We start from the raw sequence: 22,657 nt of genomic DNA, 5'->3' as shown, positions 1-22,657 counted from the left end.
CAAGGAACTCTGCAGCAAGTGCTTTTAAATTGTACGTTATTGCTAAGCACAGCCCCCTCTCTGAGGTCAGTTCCCCAACTCCAGGTAAGCACCCAGTGCGGCTGCACCAGTTGCACCGTCCTAAAGCAGGCACTGGCATGAGAACAGCTGCCACCGTTTTAGCAGACGGGATGGGATGGCTTCAGAGTGCTCTACAAGTGAATGAGGACCACAAAAACTGCAACATTCACATATCCAGATAGGCCTTGTAGGCGCAGTGCGTGTGCCCAGCTCCGGCTCTGACTTTAACAGGTGACCTATAATGGACCATCGTAGTACCACTGCCAACAGTTCTGTTATCTGACTGAGGATGGTGGCAATGACTGTGCCTGTCTTCATGGCTAATTTGATGAAGACATGCTTCATGAATTTTAGCTATGAGTTAATTAGAGTGGGCTGTCACTGTGTTTATGTTGCAGTGGAGGAGCACTAGAAATTGATGCATCAGCCCATTTAACGTCAAGTTTGCACTGAACAGCTGTCAGTGTGACATGATTTTAGAGTTCCTTTGGTGTTGTGATTTGTAGTTTAAGCAGTAGCTAATGAAAATAATTTTCTGTTAGTTAATTCCCTCCTCTATTTGCCTTTCTCGAGTAGAATTCTGAAGGCTACATGGGTGTACAGAAAAGCTGTCATTTATCTCACCTAGGATTTAGGAACACAAACTGAGGGAGACATGATATATTTGCATTCCTGGCACATATAAACAGGACTTAGCAGTCAAAGATGTAAACGCGCATTCTTTGTTTTAATGTAAGATAATGATTAACAATATAAAAATGCGAAAAGACGAGACTTACATCAAAGCCTTTTTCTCCTTGTTCACCATCTTTTCCAGGTTTTCCCTACAAGAAACAACAATGTTTGAGAGAATTTGGCATGTAACTTTGTCAATAACAACAAGAAAATTATTAGTGATAAAAAATAATAGTAATAATAATAACAGCACTACAACTACTACTAATAATAATAGTAATAATAATAAAAATAGTTGTGTTCGAACTTCCGCATGGCATGTCTCCTGTATTCCATGACAGCACCGAAGACTATACATAGCACATATTAGCTGGGCTGGGAGCATGCGGTGCCTTGGTTACTGAAAGGCGGTGTTTTAATTGAGCTGTGTGCTCATAGGATGTGGGTAGGTTTCCCTGCCCCAATCACATTTCAAATTGCCTCATGTGCTACTTTAGGAATTCCTGCAATCCTCCAGGTTGTTAGGGGTCATATTACAAAAAGAGTGCATTACCCCCCTTAACAAAAGACACTCATTGCTGTTTGTGGTGTAGGGACAGTTCGCTTGTGTTACAGAAGAAGCCACCAGTGCATGTCAGACACCGAAGTCACTTGTGAAGTTCAATCACTCTCACCTTAAAAAAAGTGATGACACATTTTGCATTGGTGTAAGTCCAGAGGCATGTTTACATTGTGGAACTTATCCTGGTCTGAAGAACCACCAAAGACAGGTGCTGAAAAGACAGATATCACATGCCGCGTGAATGCTGTCAGAGCCTCCCACCACCTTGTGTACACGTCCTGGCCCTCTCTCTGACTTGGCCAGGTAGGGGAGGCTCGTGAAGATTCTCTGTGCAAGACTATGCCAGTTCAGACTGCCTTTGCATACATACTAGGCACACTCTATGGGACAGTGCAGCTTATCACTAGTTTTTATAGTTCCACAAAGCAAATACTGTTGGTTTGTATACAGTACATATACTTTGTCCCAGTGTTTCCACAAAGCAGTGCCTGCGACCCCTACTGTTATAAAGGTGTTCCATAGAAGCATTTCACTGCTCTTGTTGAAACACGTGCCGTAACCTGGTGCACTTGTGCATTATACTTACACGTGGGCCTGGTTTTCCAGCTTCACCCTTTTCTCCTTTGATGCTCTGTCCTCGTAGTCCCTTTTAAAAGACATAATTTCAATTTCAATTAACATCATATATAAAAGGATGTAGCTTGTAGTGTCTAGGATGCAGGGCGTAACCTCATAATTTATTAGGATAATACGGAAAGCAGCAAACGCATTACTAAGTACAGCGGTCCATGAAACACCACTGACGTTGCAACAAGAGTTTAAGGACCTTATTTAGAGATTGGTGGACAGGGTAGTCCATCGCGAACTGGCAGATGTCCTGTACGCCATATTACAAGTGCAATATAGTCTATGGCATTTGGAATAGAGCAGATGGGATATCGTCACGCCTTGACGGACTATCCCGTCTGCTGTACTCTAAATAAAGTCCTAAGTTGTATTCATTAATGCAGTATTTGTAATATATGGTGTGGTTAAGGAGCTTGACCGTAAATTGTTGGCACTGAATCTTCAAAGAAAACAATTAGCATGCTTTAAAGATTCACACTCAATTGAAGGTCTTTCCATGTAAAACACAGTGGTGGTAATGCTGTATAATCCTAAAAAGAATATTGTTGGCTGACAATTACATTGCTTTGGTCTGCCAGGGATTGGGATTGTTGGGTGAACGACTGAGCGGGAATAGGTCAGGAGTAGGGTGGCCACTTAATGCCAGGTCACTATGGACACTGTCTCCAGCCCCGAATTTTTCACCTAGAAATCATCGTTTTCAGATGTCTAATTTGTTCAATTGAAGCAAAGCAAGACTACAACACACAAGGATGCGTTCATTTATCATATGACAGTCAGGACTGGAAACAGTGCCCGCAGTGAGCAAGAGGAAGACGCTCATCCTAGTTAGTAAGGAAAAGAGCATTTAGAGGACAATGTTTTAGGCATAGGTATCATAGAAAAAGTGTACGGAGAGCTGTGCATTTTACCTGGTAAATGATCACTTTAGAAAAGATGAAAGGTGTGGCAATGACAACACTAGAGGACATAACAAAATCGTGGACTATTTTATCAAGCAGTGTGAAGTCACAACATCAGAGTTATAATATCAACCTTCACTTGTATCTACTCCACAATACTAACTACCACTGTATCATCAAAGTAAGCAGATTTGGTAAAGCTAATAGACCCTATGTATGCTTTATTGATTATATTATGGTAGTCAAAATATCAGAGTTGATATATGTGTAGGTCGATATTATTAACCTCAATATTGAGATATACAACCTGTGATGGAAAGGTAAAAGGGATCAAAAAACCCAATGCTATTGTCAAGGCACGTAAAGCTTTAGTAAAGAAACTAATAGCGCATGCGTGGAGATGTAGTATCATAAATCCTTTAAAGTGATAACGTGGGCCAGGTGCTCATTGATGATCCAATGACAGAGGGTTAGAAGGTGGGAAGAGATCAGAAAAGAAAGCAGAGAACGCAAGATGTTTGTTATTCATCTGAATCCACAATGGTGAATTTGAATACATTTTAAAGGGTCATGGTGGGATGTAGAGAACAGGCACAGGTTATTGTATGAAGATTTTCATTATTGTGACATTAAAATAAGGAAGCGAGTGAGTTGTCTTTTTTGTGTGAAGAGGTCAAAAAGGATAGAAACAAAGCTCTGGATGAGACTGGCAAAAAAGTAAGTGGTGACAAATATAGTGGGAATATTTGTAACAAGGGACACCATGGTGTTGCTGCTGCTGTTAGTAGATTCTGAGGCTGAAGAAATAGTGCCAATAAAAAGTTAGCTTTGCCCTTCTGATGAGCATTCAGCGGCGGCTCCTCCATTATGGCTGAGGAGCGTCGCCCCGCCTGCTGAGAGTGCAGCACGCACACACACTAATAAAATGGTAATAAATACCATTTTATTAATATGTGTCCATGGCTTACAGCGCAATGGAAGGGGGTGGGGCTAATCCGTGCGATTGCACTAGTAATGCAGCCACCTGCCAGGGCGCAGGTCAGATTGGCTGGGCCTACACTTCATCAATCTGATCTGCGTACTTCAGAGCCTGCAATCGCAAGGCTGGGAAACAGCCGAGGGATTGCAGCCGCAGGCTCCCAGCCTCAAAATGAGTGCTGGGTTAGCCTGCTCCAGCATTGGTTGGTTTTGCATTGTCTTAGGGTGGATGTTCTTCCCTTCCCTTTCCTCCAAGCAAGCCCAGGAGAGCGCCTGGAGGAAGGTATGGGAGACCGCATCCAGAGCCTACCAGGACAAGGAAATGAGCATCGGGCGGCAGGTAAGTTCTTTGTAAATTGTTTTATTGTTTATGTGTATTGTCTATTTTCCTCCCCGTACCCCCACCACCTCCCACCCACCACTCCGCCCCCACACCAGCTGATACTGTGAGCATTGTTTGAAGAACAATATGTAACCCTGGTAAAAGTTGTGTCTTTGTCTATAGCGGGAGGCTGAAGATGGAAGGAGATACATAAGGCATACATTGTTCTAAAAACTCAAGAAGTTAGGAAACTGAAAAAAATCTTTTCTAATCAAATGTTTTTAGTTTGTACTCACCGGAGACCCCTTATCGCCTTTCTCACCGGACGCGCCTTTGCCACCCTAAAACAATAAAAACAAATTCAAAAAACTCAAAATATAACATTCCAAAAGAGTAATGTGGGTTAATTGTCATGTTATAATCAAATCAGGTGAACCCTACGCATTCGAGAAAAGGAAATAGGATATTATGTCTCATATTCTGTAAACTGTTTGTAACCTCTAAGATAACGGTAAAACATCCAACAAACATTGAAATAGTATTTTAACACAGGAGCACTCAATGTCAATCTGAGTTTGTGAAGTAAGTAGATCTTTGAAACTTAGTGAAAGGAAAATAAGGGCCTGAATTTGGGTTTGGCAGACGGAGTCTCCTACCTCTGGGTGGCAGCGGGCATTGTACACTGCCAACCAAACTCAAAATCTGGCCTTAATTCTTCATCTAGAGCTTTTCACTACCTAAAAGGCAATGCTGTATCTGTAAGGAGAACTGCAATCTGGAACTCACAACTTGCTTATGAACTCTTTTGTTTGCAAACTTGCAAAGTGCATAATGTAAGATGGTAAAATCATTTACCCTTTAAAAATGATAACATTTACATATTTACAGTTGTCATATTACTTCCCCATAAGACATTAAGCTGCACCTTGAATGTATCAAGTTCACAGACCCCTTCCTCAACATAGCTAACAAAACCCTTTTTAAAAGATGTCCATGCCTTATCCAGTAAGTATGAGACAATGTAACATGTTTCCTCTACTGCCCTTTCCAACACATTTTTTGGATTTCTGAACATTCTATGAGAGGCCATCTTTAAACAAGCAAGGGCTAAGCCAAAAGGTCGTGTGTCCGAAAGGCTGAGCTATTGGTTTTGCCATCGCTTTTTGGCAACCGTGCCCATGCGTCAATGAATGGACCCGCAAGCCTAGCAATCTTGAAATAGATTTTCTAATAAAGAAAATGCATTCCAGGATTGCCATCAATACGCATGCAATAGTGCTTTTTGATTTGATAGATAACATTGTCATTCAATCATGAGCAACGACCTGACACAAAGCCTACTGAAAGTATATTATATATTGGAAAGAATAGGTTTGAAGCAATTTTATATGAGTAGATGATAATTACTCCAGGTTCGGATCTTTCTGGGAGGCGATACTTTGGAGTGAAAAGAATCTGTTATGTTTCATATGTCTATTTCATCCACCTGCTATATCTAGAGATAAGGGGCCTTATTTAAAGCTTGGCAGAAAGAGTGCCTCATCACAAACACAACAGGGTACTCCATCCGCCAAACCCTCAGTCCGGCTGCCTCAAGTCGAGCAGATGGTAAGTATTCTGTCTATGGTGTTTCCATTGGCTCTGTCAACTGAATACTTTCTCTAACAGCCTGACCACGTAGGGGAGGTCAGAGGAAGGACTTTACACTGTGCACCCTATTTAGCGTGAATGGTGTGAGCCTTTTATTATCGTCCATCACTGCCAGGAAAAACCTTGTGATAAGGGGCAGGAAAAACCAATCATGACCTGACACCCTGTAAGAAAACTCCCAAGGTGTAGGGGTCATTATTATATATATTGTTTAAAACATACTCCAGGTTTGGGACTTTATTTCCAAAACCAAGCAACTTTTTAAAACTTTGATTGGCTGACGGCACCGTTTATCAAACCTTTCCAACACTGTCAGAAACAGCCATAACAGCAGTTTCTGTCAATGTAGAGAGTGGTCCACAGGCAGGGCCGTTTCTGCCACTAGGCAGGACTAGGCGGTCGCCTAGGGCGGCAAAATGGTGAGGGCGGCATTGTGTTGTGGCAGTTGGCAAAAATCATGCAGTGTAAAGTGCACTGTGTCTGTGCAAGCGGCGCACCTGCTGCTAGCTAAGTTATGAGTGATGTGATGTAACTTTTTACTTGCGCAGTTAGAGCAGACAGCCGAGCTCACACCCTACCCTAGATTAGTGGCGTGTTTGGAGGCGCGGGACACACTAGTGTAAGTGTGGGTCCCCAGGGCCGTCAATCTTGTAGCGCTGGATAGCGCTACCAATGACGGCCCTGGGCAACATTTTGGGCCAATCCATGAGCAGTGCTTCAGCCAGGGAGGGCAGCCCAGTGACGGTGACGCGCATGGCGCACCAGTGCCACCATCGATCTCTCTCGGCACGGGCGGGGGACGACTGTGTGTCTGTGTGTAGTGTTGGCCTGGCGGCAATTAATACTGCAGCTGCCAGGCCAGCCTGCCCGGTCCCGACTCCCGGCCCACGGCCCTCTTTTTTTTACTGTCTCCGAGACGAGTCCGACTTGAGCACTGCAGCATCGCCCGGTGAGTGAGTCAGCGGAGTCAGTCTGCGAAGGCCGCTGGCTGTGAAAATAAATATATATAATTTCGGATCGGAATCGGATCGATCGATGCAATGATAGCAATCTTAAATGTAATAAATAATGTTGTTCACTGACACTTAGGCCGGCGTTGTAAATGAAAATGAGGCGGAGCCGGCGGCCTGTGAGTGAATCATTATCCCGTGGGGACGTACGTGACTCAATGATTGCAATCTAAGACTAGAGACTAAATGTAATAAATAATGTTGTTCAGTCACTCAGGCCTGCTAATGTTGTAAATGAAAATGAGGCGGCGGCCTGTGAGTGAATCAATCATTATCTCGTGGGGACCTCACGTACGTGACTTGAGCAGTGGCACAGTGCAGTGAGTCAGCGCAGTCTGCGAAGGCCGCTGGCTACAAAAAGAAATATAAATATATATTTTGGATCGGATTCGGAATCGGTCGATCGATGCAATCTAAATGTAATAATGTAATGTTGTTACCGTCGGCGCTCAGGCCTGCTAATAGCTCATCCTCACGGTCACGGACGGACTGGCTAAAAACACTGAGTGACAGAGTGAGAGCTGAGTAGCACTAGCAGCCAGCACTGTGAGGGGTGAGGTGACGGGGGTGTCTGAGTGAGGTTTGGTTGGTGGCGCGGGCGGGGCGGGTCTGTTTGTTGCAGCAGGTCATGGCGCAGGCTAAAGATCATAAGACCTGTGTGGCGGCCCCATGTCCAGGCCTCCGGCCCACCTGTGACTGAGTGAGGTGAGGTGGTGTGATGCTGGAATCCATGTGAGCGAGGCTGGAGGCTCAGTCATAGCTGCCAAGGTTTCAGATTGCTATGTGTGACATTTTCCTGAATTCATTGTAATTATGAGTGACATTTCAACGAATATGAGTGACACTTTCTCACGAGCAAAGTCTAGCAATGAAAACAAGAAAAATTTATAAATTACAGAAATAAATGACACCCATTTGAGCAACAAGGACCTCTAAAACGAGTCACATCATAATCTACAAGCTGGATTACTGAGAGCAGTGCGCCTCCCTGGTCCTGCATGCCACCCACTACCTGCTAAACCCTGCTGGTGGCACCATCACCCCACTCGCAGTTTGTCACACAGAGCTACACTACAAGCTCTGCTGACTCTGATACTCACTTGGCGCACTGAGAAGTTACGTTGGCAAGCACCACAGTGGCTCTCACAATCAATCACCTGACCCAGGTGCGAGCGGCTACTAACACAGCTTACAGTCAGTAAGAAGAAGTCAAGACAGACTGCTATGTGATGTACAGTCAGTTCTCAGCGGTAACAGGGCAGACAGGTGGTAGCTCAGAAGAAAATCATGCCTGTGGCACAAGAATGAACTATCAAGGGTATTGCCAGCAGGGTAGGTAGATAATAACATTGATGTAGCACTGACTCCAGAGCTGAGCAGTCAGATCTCTTTAACTATTAACTTACGGAGCCACTCCGAGCCAGAGTGATGCTGGCAACGCAAGTCTGTGGGAAGCAGCACAGAGCCAAGGCACATAATATGCTATAGGCACCGGTGGCGCGCGCTGGCACCACCTCGCAGCCAGTTTCAGACTGGCATGATTAACAATGCATGACAATGCATTTCAGTGCGGTGATGCGGATCACCACACTGAAATGCGTTAGTGTCACACCCCATGCGTGATACTTGGCAGGCATGTGGAGGAGTAGTAGGACACGGGAGAGGGCGTCAAGGAAGCGCGAAGAGAGTGTGCCTTAAAGAAGAGCAGAGGACCCCTTACCTTAAAGATTTTTCTAAAATAAAGTCAAGGAAGGTATCGTTGGATTAAGAGAAAGAACCCAAAACACCATTGAAGCTAGAAGAGAGAAATTTAAAAACGAAATACAATCAGGGATGTGGAGTTCCTTTAGCCGGACGGCCAGGACATATTGTTTGGGGTCAAGGGCAACAAGTTTTCATGTGTGTTTTGTCCTTGGGACAAGGAGGCCCAACCTCCTGATGTACAAACCCTTTTGCTGCCAGTTTGCAGTACCACAATATGGATCAGGGAAGGGCACTGCCTGCAGTTAAGGTAATATGTTGTCCATATGTTCAAATTTGTATTTATGGTTCCTTAATTGAAAGCCTTTGTTTTTAGGGTGAGTGCTCTAACTAAGTAAATGTTGAAAGCTCTGACTGCACTTCTGACAGTGGTTACAGTATAAAAATGTGTACACATGTTTGCAAAGTTAATACAACTTCTTTTATATCTAATGCATTTATTCTTCTAGCCTGGATGACGGGGGAGGGAGTGATGGTAGAAAAAGGGAGGGGGCGGCATTTTTCAATTCTCGCCTAGGGCGGCACAACACCTAGAAACGGCCCTGTCCACAGGGCCAGTGGATAACTCTAAATTTGATGGGAGGAGGTCCCTCAGGATGACAGAGGTCATACCCTCCGCCATTCCAACAGAATAAACTCATTTCGCCAAACTATAAATTTGACTTTAGGGCTGATTGTGTCTGTTCTGGGTCTATGTCCAGGTTTCGCTGTAAGCATCTCTCAGTTAATATTACTGGAGTTTTCAGCGTATTCATAAAATTCCTGGCTTTACTGGTGCCTCTGTTACTTGAGAAAGGAATATTTTTCTACCCCTATTTCGTTAGATGCTTCATTTATTTCTTTACTGAATTTATCAGCGGTGGTCCAGAAAACTGAGGTAATTTTAGAGCTCTGCTCCTCAAAACATACTGGAGACATGGTGTTGGTCTCCGCATAGTGCAGTATGCCTTTGGGTAACCATGGGTTGTTTGTTTTAGGACTATGTGTTCATCTTTTGTTTACAACTGCAGGAAGAACCATCAAAATCCGATCAAAGAGACCCATCATGGCTGCATGATTCTTTATGGTCGTGGTTCCCAGATTATATCTGTGAATTGTGATTAAAAAGTGGTTCTGTGATATCTTATATTTCTGTCAGAAGGCTTTCCCAATCAGAATGGATGATTTAGGATTTAGGATCTGAAAAAAGTGAATATTTTAAAAAACTGCTACTTATCGGGATGCTAGTAAGTAGCAGAGACTATGCACTTTTTGGAGAAAAGAGGGGCATATTAGCAAGAACCTCTTTAAAATTATCGCCATTTTAGCGGCAGGAAACTGCCGCTCAAACGAGGATAATGGGCTTGCTAATATGCGTTATAGAATTCCAATAGAAGCCCAGGTTAGATGTCCTGCAGATCTAACCTGGGCTTCTATTGGAATTCTACAACGCATATTAGCAAGCCCATTATCGCTGTTTGAGCGGCAGTTTCCTGTCGCTAAAACGGCGATAATTTTAACGAGGTTCTTGCTAATATGCCCCATAGTTCCATTATCAAAACGTTTGTATTGATAATTATTGATATTGAGTAGACTTATGAACTGTGAGTGAAGAGCGCTGCATATTCATAAGAACAGTGGCGTTACTACTAAGAGTCCTAGAGGTGAAGTGGCACCAGGGCCCATGGGGTGTGAGGGATCACTGAGAACCCATTCAGTTCTGTCTTTTACTATAAAACTGGAAGGAATAGGGTTGTTTGGGGCATTTACCACAATTGTATCATGGCGTTTACAGCGTTGCCATGCTGCTGTCCCAGAACCTCCCTATCACCTGTGGCATTCCTCCAGGCTTCCATCTTGTCCCCTATCATCTTCAACCTTTACAGGGCACTCCCAGAGAGGGGTTGGACTGAGACCATCATTAAAAGTCCCCAATATATTAATGACACACATATTTTTTGCTTCCTACCATGATTTCAATATGTTTATATACTTACACGAGGAGCTGTTGGAAATGTTAGTACTTTTAATTACAATAGCCATGCATAACCTTTTCCTTCTAATTGCCCTGTATTTCCCTTCTATAATGTGCATACCATCTCTCACTCTCTGAGAACAACCTACACTGTCACGTGCATGTTTGCCTTAGTCTCTATTACTCCATTTCTGCAACCTGCACACAAAGCATTTATAAGCTCACAGCCTCTCCTCCTCTGAAAGTCAGACCCCTGCACCCTAAAAATACCTAACTTCTCCTATCTTATCTATTAATCCCACCAACTATGTGCATGTGTCACATGCCCCCACTAATGATCACAAATACCTCCTATTAATTTAAATCAACACAATGAAACTGAAGTGAATTACTGGAAAGGTTTCTCTGGGCACCCAAGACTAATCCCAGTAGTAAACAATAACCAAGAATACTAGACTAACGACTAACCTTGGTTCCAGATGACAGTGCTGCCCAGCGTAAATCGCTTCAATAATGCATCATGGGTAGTAAGCGTTATATAAATGCAATTACAATTACATGCAATTACAATGACTCAGGCTCCAACACCACACATTTCATACCCCTGGTATGACAGCAAGTGTTGTACCTTTAAGGTCTCTTAAATGCAGAAAAGTAGAAAAGCAAGGAGGCTGTGCTATAGTTAATAGTGGAGTATAAAGGGCTTACGAATGACAAAAAACATAATTAGTTGAGACACAATGGGGGGATGAACAACAAAAAGGACTATTTCAATAAAATCCTGGGTTGTCAAAACAAACGAATATTGAGTTACTTACCAAAGAGTGAGTTCAATATGCTAGTCAGTCATAGAAGTTGGGATAGGTAGCTTTCCAAATAAGATTCCAATCGACAGTCTATAAATAAGTACCTGGGTTTTGGGGAATTACACTATGGATTTACCCTGAAAAAGGCAAATGTTCCTGCATCTTTGTTGGGGACAGAGATTGCTCCCAATTAAGAAAGAAAAATGCTGGAATAACCCTGATAACTACTGTTCAATAATTCTCATCAATAGTACTTAAACACTCTTTGGTAAATTACTTCTTATTAGACTGGAAAATGGATGATGGCAAACAACAAGATCTCACACTGTCAAGCAGGATCTATAAAGAAAGTCGATACAGTAGATCAGTTGCTCGGACATCTCTGGATGGGGACCAATATATTGTCGTAAAAAAACATATCCCTGCATGTGACCTCCATTGGTTTAAAAAATACCTTTTACATTATATCTAACTATCTAATGCGGGAGTTTCTCCAGTAAAAGTGATTTTCACAGGGGCTCCAAAATTAAATAATTTGGTTCCTTTCTAATAAATTTGTAAACATTAGATGGTACCAAAATGGTGAGACCACAAAATTAATTTCAGTGAATCATGGAGTCTAGACAGGGGTGTGTGCTGGCCCAGTACTGTTAATTATATTATATACTAAAAGTGTCACGTTGTACATCGGGAATTGTGTTAATCACTCCATTGTGATAGCCGGGTCAATAATCGAGACCTTTTTAATTGCTTATGACTCACTTCTGGTATCTTGTATCCCACTGGACATGCAGAAGCTAATTGACAAATCTGAAGGGTTCTGCTGTATATGTGGTATGACAATGACTATCTCAAAATCCAAGATTTGGTGCAAAACCCTCACACAGCATTTAGAAGCAAACTGTATCTTGAGAATCTGAAACAGACTATTTTGCATTAGCTGGGTTCTGACTCACATTGCAGAAACAACTCTCCAAATGTAATCTTTTTCTGCTGCAATGGGCAGGGGCAACTACCTGATTTTCAAGGGAGCGAATGGGACGAACTATTCCTTCAGTTAGGGAGGTACATAGGTCCAAACCTTATGTAAATTCCTGGTAGGAGGACTATGACAGTCTATGACTCAGAACTGTGGGGAATTATAATTGTGTTCACACTGAAAAAGACTGAAAATTGATTTGTGAAGGACTATTGTGCTGCCTTCTAGCACTCTGAGTACACCCCTTTAGATCTGGTCTTTAGAGAGACATAGAATCTATCACCGAGTTGAGACGATTCCTTTTCCAGATAAGATTATGGGGTACAGAGAAGTTGAGGCCATACCAAGTGGTCTTACAAGATGTTCTTCACATGAAGGGAAGAGGAAACATTGGATGGTTCATCTGCATCTATGATTTTTTTGTTTAACTAGGCATTGCTCATGTTCGGTCATCATAGGAATTGATAAATCGTTGTTTTTTACAAGAGGTTAAGCCGGTCTTTTAGAATCTGGTCTGATATCAAGCACTTTAGTTTTGCCAGTGCGGGAACATTAACAGAGGTGGGGGGGCGGAGCTTGCCTGTGCCGAAGATGGCTGCCTAAGACTAGAGCTCCGTCGAGCCATCAATTAATCCTTCAAGTATCCTGCATCAGGGTGATCTATGCTGACAGACTCCACTCGCTACTGGAGCTGCTAAGTGCCCTCCATGCTCGGATAGACATTGCAAATGACCAAATCGCCTACAACTGCTGAAAACAAGAGAGAAGGCAGCGTTCTGGAATGGCGGCACAGAGCCTAAAGCAAAACTGAGCACTACGCCCTGCCTGGAACTGGAAGAGCTGTGCGGACGTGCTGCGTCCTGGTAGAAGAGATATGCTGGGAGACTCCTATGGAGCCGGCGGCTGCAAACGGGAAGCGGCATCACTAGCGAGACAGCTGGGCGGGGGTGGACCTCAGCCTGCCCAGCGCCCTGGATCACAATATGCAAGGGGTGCCCCTGTGAGTACAGAGCTCTCCAGGAGAGAAGCAGTGTCTGTAATTAAGACGGCGCAGCCCCAGCGCTGAGGGTCCACAGAGCTTGAGGGGCCCGGGACACAACAACTGAGTCGAGGGCACAGCACTTTGCAGGCAAGAGATACTGCATAGCGTCTCGTGCCTGATTTTCTGACCGGCGTCTCAGGAAGGTGAAAAGCAGCTGCTGCGGAGCAGGGCTGCAGCGATCCACGCTGCATAGTGCCGGAGAGTGATACGAGGCGCACTGCATGTCTTACACAATCCACGCAACAGCAAGTAATTTTCCTGAACTTTGAGTGCGCTTATGGGGCATAAATGTATCCCTTCCTCCTCTTTACACCACTCCATACTTAACTGCTGCTACAAGACCACAGCAGTAAAACCACCCGCTAGACATCAAGCACAACACCAAAACAACTCCCAAATAGGTCACACTCTACACTCACTCTGTACACCACCAGAGCAGAAAAAACACTTTTACACCCTACACAATGGCATTATGAGTGGGGGAAGAAGGCTGGACGCCTTCTGGCCTTGCAGGCTCACCAACAGGAAGTATCCTGTGCTATACTGGCTATCCTCCACACAGATAGAACACCCTGAACACACCCACTGGACATCTTGGAGGCTTTCCGCTCTTACTATGCAGCCCTCTACACCTCGGAAACCGTTAGTCCTACTACTGTCATCGAACACTTTTTGACATAACATGTCCTACCTAATCTTTCCCCAACGCAACGGTCACAACTCGATCTCCCCATGACTGAGGACAAGGTCAGGAAAGTTATAAGGGGGAAGCCATACAACAAAGTATTACAACATGCAGACATAGGGCCCACTTTTCTAGCATGGGTGCGGAAGCACTATATTCAGTCGACAGCGAGGGTGACGTGTAATGGTCACGTATCTCCACCCTTCACTGTCTCTAGGGGCACATGACAAGGGTGCCCCTTCTTCCCATTGCTGTTTATCATAGTTTTACAACCCTTCACAATTGCTATCCATAATTCCCGCAACTTTCATGGCATAATGACGCAGGGTGGGATGCACGAAGCATCATTGTATGTGGAAGACATCCTGGTTACCCTCTCAAACCTGAAGTCATCGCTTGATAGTATCTGGAACCCAACTGCAGCACAATGGTGGGTAGTTAGTTGTTTTTGAAACATTTAATAAAAAAAGAATTAAAAAAAACACAAGAAAAAATAACTTTAACTTGCACGTTCGTGTTCTATTAAGGACAAAGTTGAAATGATCATTGGCACTCGTGTGTGTGTACGCTCAGAAAGGTGGCACAGCATACAGCCTTTTTTAAACATGTTTTCAAAAAGCTCTTTGATAGAGTACATGATTTTTTTATATTTGTTACTTGCATTTTCTCTCATCATGTAAAGGTTTTAATTAACTGAATATATGATTACTAAATTAACTCCAGTAAAAGAATAACTCTGAGCAGTTTACCAAGCCAATTAAAAGGCTTACCCAAAAAGAATTAGTCCTGCAGCTGATTAGGCAAATGATAATGCAGCACAATCCCAATTACATATACTACCAAATTCTGACAGGAAAAAGTACAAGCCTGACTCCGCGCTGATGAAAACACCCTGTGGAAAGGGCCCTGATTAAGGAACTTTGAGTCAGTTTCCCCAAACCAATCTTAGGCAAAGATTCAAAGAGGCTGTGCTAAACAAACGGAGAGAAACAGTAACGGCTATGTCAAAAGTATGCATTCAGTAGCATGTAGCAGGCAAACATAGAAATGGCACATAGTACACCGCAGGGAGCAGTAGAGTCTGCCAACTGCTTTCAACAGGTATGAAGCGAAACCAAAGAATACGTAATTGAACAAAGAGAACTGCAGTCATGTTTGTGCAGGTGTTGGGGCAGAGAACAGCCTGCATGGACCCAAGAGACAACAGTATTACAGCATCCGTAAGTAGACCTTCATTTGTCAGTATCAAAACAAGATGAAGCTGCACACAGAGGTTGGGTCAAACCTCCTACAATACGTATCTGTATTTCTAGTGCATCGTTACTCTGTTTTGTACCTATGTATATGTACATTGTTTTGATTTTGGAGAAGACCGTTTTGAGACAAGTCCTTTATACCCTATGCACCTCATGGTGTTTTGAGGAATCATTTAATAGCCATGCAACTCCGTGGTGCTCCAAACAAGCGAATTGCTTAAGCAGCTGCGCCGGTGGCTTGGATTTAACACCTACTGTTATCTTTTCGTGCTTGCTCCCAGTGTTACCCAGGTTGGTAGAATTTAGTCAGTAGGATGGCTAAGTGGATTGCACACTAGTACAGATGCTTTAGCTGTAACCTTCAAGTCAAGGGTTCAAATCCCCAAAGGGAAAGGCATGGGTTTTGAGAGACTGATAAAATAGGGGCAACTGGTTAGAATAAGAGAACGAAGAAGTTCCTGATGCGTCCTATGTAAGCCTTTATTGCCTTTTCTGAAGGCTTCACCTAGACCTCACCAAGCACATCAGTCTAAAATAAAATAACTAAATAGCTGGCTACAATCTGCTCTCTTGTGTAAGAGTCTGAGAAGGATGACCAAGTCCCAATGTCCTAGCTGAGCTCGTGCTGGCATCGGAAGATCTGTTGAGCAATGCCACTGACTGCTGGTGTCCGTTTATAGGTCCCTATGTGTGTGGATCGCAGTTACATCCTGTTAATATGAAACGTAAAAAAGCAACGTGTCCCTATCAGCTCAAGGGATCCTGGAATGTTTTAAGCAAAATCTTTAAAGACATTAGGATAGAAAAAAACAGGCGTCCATCGAGAAAGAAAAAAGGATTAGCGTGAAGCCCTCCTCCACCCAGAACCTGCAGTGACGTCATCCCGACTGCTTCTTGGCAATTACCTCGTCCATTTTCTTTCCTACCATATCATACCCCCAAACACATCGTCTCGCATACGGTCAGCTAGCTGTCCATAAGGGCGTTATTTCAGATGGCGATTTAATCACCCGTTGTTCTAGAACGAAAACGCAGTCTGTCCAAGGCTGCCCCAGTGTGACAAAGAGCTGCATCTTCAGGGGAGTTTGGACAGGGCGTGACATCACTGAAAGTAATCGGAGGAGTCTGCATTATTATTTTGATGGTAACTTGAGCAGGACTATAATCTACAAGGCTTACCGCTGCCAATAAGAATCGGTCATAGTTTCGCAGGCGGACAAGAGGCCCACCATAAAAAAAATCGACCTATACTATAGAAATTAAAGACTCTAACCGAGTACCCTGTGAAACGGAGAATACAATTTAAAATGGACTGGTTATGCATTATATAATAACACCACCTACTAACTGACAGTCATGCTGGCGACCGATCAGGAGAGGCGAGCATGTGATGCGTCACTCCTGCCGTAGTGCTGCGCTATGTTTCAGCGCGAGGGCGGGCCAAACCCAGGGCTGTCATTGGTAGCGCTTTTGCGCCTGCCCGAGGCCACGCAGTGGCCATCAAGAGGGCGGGTACCTAGTCAAGGAGGGCGGTCCCGCCCCCACTTGCCTGTCCGGCACATCCGCCTCACCGGTTGGAGGAGGCGGCTTGCCGAGAATCTCGTCCGGGCGGCGGGGAGGGGCTTCAGGGGTACTTATGCTGTGGTGCCCCCATCCTAAGCCTCTTTGCCGCCCGGACGCCGTACGATCTTGCGGGACACTCTTTTGTGACTACCTCGTCGTGTTGAGGTGAGCGAGGCCTTGGGCCTACCCTCTCCCCCCCCCCCCTTACTGTAGCCGCCTGCTCCCTCCGTGTGAGGTGGGAGCCTGGCGAGGCGGCCCGCTAGAGCGGGCTGCTGTGGGGGGGACGTCCGGTTTTCCTTCCGGTCTTTGTCCTCCGGTCAGCGCGGGCCCGGCCTGTTCTTGTCGGGCCCCGCTGTATTTGCTATACCGAGTCCCGTTTTCCCTAAAGGTTTGGGCGTCTTTTGTGTGATCTCTCCGGCGCTGGAGTGGCCATGTTTGTGTGGTATTGTGGCGGCAATTGTAGGATTTACAAATATTGCATTTTGGCGGGTCGAACCTTCCCCAGGTTGTGCGTGGGTGTGTAATGTTGTGTATTTCTCCCTACCTCCTTCGCCTCGTCCGTCCCCCTTCCTCGTCGTCTGATTTTCCTCGCATTCTCTTTGGGGGTGCGGGCTGGTCCGGGGAGCCCCGCGTGGTGGGACTGTCCGTGGGGTAATGGTTCTCCCGGGAGTCCGATGCCGACCCTCTACGATCATCGGGGCTGTGGCCGAAGGGTAGGGTAAGCGTGTTTTTCCGTGTGTACGCTTAGCCATGCTCTGTGCATCTGGCGCTTCTGATTGCTCCTACCTGGGGCCTGAGCTGGATGCTTTCTCGCGACATCGTGCTTGTGCGCAGTGCCCTCAAGTATGGCGCGGTGTGTGGTATTCTAATGTGTACAGTTATTTACAGGTGGGCGCGTGGCCCGAGCGGTCAAAGGATCCGGTTTTAGGCACCAGTCTCTTCGGAGTCGGAGGTTCGTATCCTCGTGCTGCTTGGTTTCTTTTGTGAGGATTATGGCAAAGGGATAGTGCATGCTTGGTGGTGCGCGGGCTTTCAGGCGAAGGCCAAGACTCGTTATGGTTGTACTCATGTTGATGGGGGGGAGCTGTGAAGGATGAGCCAATTTTTACCCGCTTCATCATTATGCACGTACCGTGTATTTTGCATTCAAGGAATACCATCGTTCATGCAAAGTGTTTCCTTTTGATCGCTTCTGACTACGGGATCAAGAAGGCTTAATTTGGGCCCCGGAGTGGGGCGGCACTTGTGACTGGGGCCTGCGGAGATACGAGTGTGTTGTCCCCATATTTACCAGTGCTGCTGAGCTGACCAGTGGTCGTGGCCCCCATCTCATGGAATCGGGGCTGAGAGGCGTTTTGTTTGCATGAACGCTAGGTTTTCTTGCGCTTTCTCGGTTTTAGGGCCGAGATGTTTGTGCGGCTTGCCATAATCATGCGTGATTGTTGGTTTTATGATATGTTATGGATTCACGGTGCCGCATTCGGTGCCTCAGGGCACAGATATCCTTTCTTTCCCGGGTTGATTGGGGGCGCGATTACTAATGCAATTGCTGTCCTAGTGTCCACCGCTACTCTATGCCTTCTGTCGGAAACCACTAAGTGTGGCTGTCTAGCGGGATATCCTTACGTCCGGGTATTAGTGTGAATTCACTGTTTAGGAGTTAATGTTTAATACCGTCAAGGTTCATTTTCGAGTCGCTGCCGTCCCTTTCTTGTTACTTACCAGTGTGATGTTTTGAGACTGCCTTGCAAATGTATTAGGCTTTCGACGGTGAGGCGGCGCTCGTGGGGGGGGTTTTTCTCTCATCTGTCCGAGACATTTTGTCCAAGCAAGGGTTACATAGGTTCTTCGTTAGGGGGTCAGTTATGTCTGACGGAGGTATTGTGCACAGTAACAGCATAGGGGCCCGATGGGCTCATTTTCGAAGCCAGAGGCGTGTTCAGCGGTTAGAGTTGCTGACTCTGGAGCTGGGGACCAGTGTTCGAGCCGCGGCGTCGGCTCATTTAGTCTAACGGTCGCAGTGCAGTTTTGGTTTTCGGCTTTGGCTTCCGGGCGGGGGCGGGCAGATGTACCCCAATTGACACCAAAATTAGGTCAATTAGTATTGATAGCAAAAGGCTACGCTTTGCATCTTTCAACATTCCGTCGCCACGGTTTAGTATGGCTACGCGCCTTGCTGTTCACTGCCCTGCCCCAGGCCCATCCTGTCAGCAACGCTAGCAACGGGCGGCTCAATTTGGGTTTGGTGGAGTGGGTCCAGTCGGCGGCACCACCTGTCTCGGGGTTCGTTGCCAGCAACCATGCACCTAGCTCCCACCCCTATGTCCGTCCGGGAGGCTTGGCTGTATATTTTCGTGGTGTAATAGAACACCGCCCGGTTAAGAAAATCTGCTTTTGTCGGCGCGCGGGTGTATAGCCCGTCCTCGCGTTTTCTGCGGTGTGTGTCGGGGGTTGGTGGGGCCAGCCCCTTCGTTCACTCGAACCATGTCCTTCATTTCTCCCCCACCCCCCTGCCTCCGAGGCGTCAGCCAGGGTCCCCATGTCGGGAGGCGGGTCGGAGGCTTCGCATTGTCCTCCCATGGTGCGTTCATGTGACCCTGGGCGACTACACAGGTGTATGCGGCGCCGGGCCAGCGCTGGAGTTTGCGTTCGGCAGTGCGGTCCTTCTGCAGTGGCGACGCTCACTACGTTCTAGCGCAGACTTTCCCGCAGGGTCCGAGCGTCACATTAGCAGTAACGATACCTGAGGAGAAGGTTTAGTGGACATGTTTCTGTGGCATATGTCACACTACTTGAGGTATTGTGACATCTGTGGTGGTATCTAGAGCATCTAGAAATCGTGGGGTCGCAATCGCAATGCGTTTTGACAACACTTAAATGCTTTACCATTTTGCAGGAAAGTAGTTAAAAAAGGATATGAACCAACGGTGTGTGCTGATCATTGTCTCTATGGTTTAGAAATATACCTGCATATTGTTTGTGATGATGAATTAGAAACGTGCTAAAGTGCGAACTACCATGTTTTCTCAGTTGTGCCTTTGGCGCGGTAGAGAAAATGTGGCTGGAGCTAGAGGGGGAGTTTCGCTCCAGGTGTCCGAGGGTCAAGGGTTGTGTAAGCATGCGGGGAGTGATGCGCTATTGTCCTCGGCAGCCTTATTCATTTCCGGCTTTGTTCTTTTCCGGTATGGTAGAGGATGGCATTCTGAAATGCGTTGATTTGTGTGGTCCTTGCGCTGGTCCTAAACAGGTTGTAGGCGGATCTCGACTATACTATTTTCCATGTATGCCTCAGTGACATATCGATCAGAGGATAAAGACATCTTTACAGTCTGTTGGAAAGATAGACTCCATGCTCCTGGGCAGCCGGCCATTTCCTGGGGCGGTATCTCTTACTTTGTCCGGCGCACGTGGGTAATGGCGTCAACTTGCCACCACTGGCATGGGAAGTACGCTTCACCATGTCCGGGGCACGCGGGTAATGGCGTACATGTCCGGCCATTTTAAAAGGCAATTATGTGCGAGATGTCCGCGTAAGGATGCGCCATCTGGCTTCAGGGCTAATTATTGGTGGGGCACAGGCATGTTGGCTTTTGATTGTGTTTTGGCATGCACGTCTTTATAGTGGCAGACTGGTGGAGTGGCCTTCCACCCACCACCCCTAATCCCCCCCCTGTCGGGCAGTGTACACTTGGTCCACACAGCCGCCCTCCAGGCCATGGTACACAGAACAAGGGTGCTTGTACATGCCTTTAGGCCGGGCAACGACGGGAGCGGAGAGACGTTTTCGCTGGATGTCCTGGCCACCCCTTTGCCTGCTGGATTTCTGTTGGTTCTCGTGCCGTTTACAGCAACACCGCACTTCGGCAATTGCTGGGCATAATTTGGTCTTGGATGCGTTAGCAATTGTTGCGCTCGGCCTTTTGCTTGGGCAGTGGTGCGTGTTGGCCACCAGGGGGAACAGTCTCTCGGTTTCAGTTTCTCCGCACACGCTGGAATTTTGTGTCCTTTCCACGTTTTCTCATAGAATGTCATTTCTCAGCACTGCAGGATATCATCGTTCTTGCCCGCGAGTGCTGTTTTGCAAACGGGCATGTTCTATTTCCCGGACTGTCGTACACCTGATGATTCTTAAATGATTATGACTACACAGCAGGTACCTCTACTGTTTGTAATACGCGGTTCTCACCCCTGAATGTTTGCCTGTAGATGTTTAAATTACCTTTAAATTTATTTAGGGTATTTATTCGGTAAATCTGTGGCCGGATTTCGGGTCACTTCATGCAATGATTCCCCAAGTAAACCGCATTCAGTGGCTATTAATTTAGCTGATTAACACAGGTGCCAATATTATAGTCGCCACTTCTCTGGCATTATTGCAGATCCACTGGTTTATGGGACATATTCATACGTGAATATCAAAAGACACTTTAGTGTTAACGGGAGCCTCACTAGGCAGATAATTGTTAACCGGTGTGTTCATATGTTTTGGAGCACGGCTCAGTGGGAATTCGGCTTTGAATGTGCAACATCCTGTCCAAGGGTATCGTGTTATAAGGTGAGTTGCGGATGAGACCCTAGTTTGTCCTGCTCATCCCTACTAGCAATAGAGGTTGACCGACTGCTTTTGCCCCTTGTAAATTCGGGATGTGGTGGTGTCACTGGTCCCAATTTCGGTCCAATTTTGTTTGGAACTCTCCTTTGGGTTTTAGCATGAGTTGCAGATGAGACCCTAGTTTGTCCTGCTCATCCGTACCAGCAATAGAGTTTCTATGACTGCTTGTGGCCCTTGTAAATGCGGGAAGTGGTGCTGACACTGGTCTCTATTCTAGCATTGGCACTCCCTGATCTAGCTATAGATCAGCATTGCAGGTAGTGATCTCTACGTTGTGGGTGGCAGTTTGTCATCGGCATAGCATGTGATAGAACTGGTCCAAGAATATTACAGCAGGATGCTGGACAGGCATTTGGAATAAGACCCTCACCTGTTCATTGTCGAAGACGCTCCCTCCCTGAGACGGGCGTAATCGAGAGCGTAGTTGCAGCAGGTGCAGGGGTTCCTAGGACACTTGATTCCTCCTCTGCTGAAGTGACCATGGCTGCATTTTATCATCCCACCTCCTTCCTGGGGGCCCATATTCTTCCTCTTAGCGCTGCCTATGACACTCCCTTGGCCCTATTCTCAGATAACTCGCACCCAATCCTTGCGAGTTCAGCCCAAAGTAACCAAGGGAAAACGCAGCGTGTGATAGTGCTGCTTTTCGGGACCCGTCACTTAGTATCCGGACGTCTAGGCATGGCACGTCTACTTTATTTTGATGGTTTGACATGTATCTGACACGCAGATATTCTTCAAAGAAAATCCAGTATCCTTCTATGTATATGATTTTCAAAGCACTCACGTTCCTTGCCCCCATTCACCACGTAGAGGTCTTCAGCCTAATGGGTAGGCACAACGGCCGGTCTCTGTTAGTCCATTGCTAACATGGGCGTTGTGCTGGAGTCTAATATTCTTATGCCATGTCTCAAACCTGTAGACTGGTTATGCCACTTTCATATTCGCAGACGTCGTCTGCCATGTATGGGTCCTCTTGTTTACTACAGTAAGTTAAGCGGGAGGATTGTCATTATTTGAATGTCCTGGGGTTTAATTGTTTGATAGCCCAGGCTGAGATTTAGTGTCACCCGTATAGCTGAGTGGATCTACATTAGACTCCTCCCTCCTTGGCTCCTCTGGCGTAATACTCCTCTTTCCACCTAAGCGTCTGTTACACATGTTCTTTTAGGCCAGACGATTTTAGTGGGGTGGATATCTCAGGCTACTTCTG

General features: G+C 45.9%; 1 protein-coding gene across 1 annotated transcript in view; it reads right to left on the bottom strand.

Moving 5' to 3' along the window:
• The window catches only part of COL4A1 (collagen type IV alpha 1 chain), a 594,749-nt gene that overhangs the window by 281,589 nt on the left and 290,503 nt on the right, over positions 1-22,657 (bottom strand). Inside the window, exons 14-16 of the mRNA XM_078657555.1 lie at positions 4,423-4,467; positions 1,884-1,943; positions 840-884 (exon numbers count right to left, since the gene is read on the bottom strand). Of these exons, the coding sequence (XP_078513681.1) occupies positions 840-884; positions 1,884-1,943; positions 4,423-4,467 (150 nt within the window). The remainder of the gene's footprint in view (positions 1-839; positions 885-1,883; positions 1,944-4,422; positions 4,468-22,657) is intronic.

This window comes from Lissotriton helveticus, chromosome 8, assembly GCF_964261635.1.
Source record: "Lissotriton helveticus chromosome 8, aLisHel1.1, whole genome shotgun sequence".
In the NCBI taxonomy this organism is placed as follows: domain Eukaryota; kingdom Metazoa; phylum Chordata; class Amphibia; order Caudata; family Salamandridae; genus Lissotriton; species Lissotriton helveticus.
This window is presented reverse-complemented; position numbering and strand designations above follow the sequence as displayed.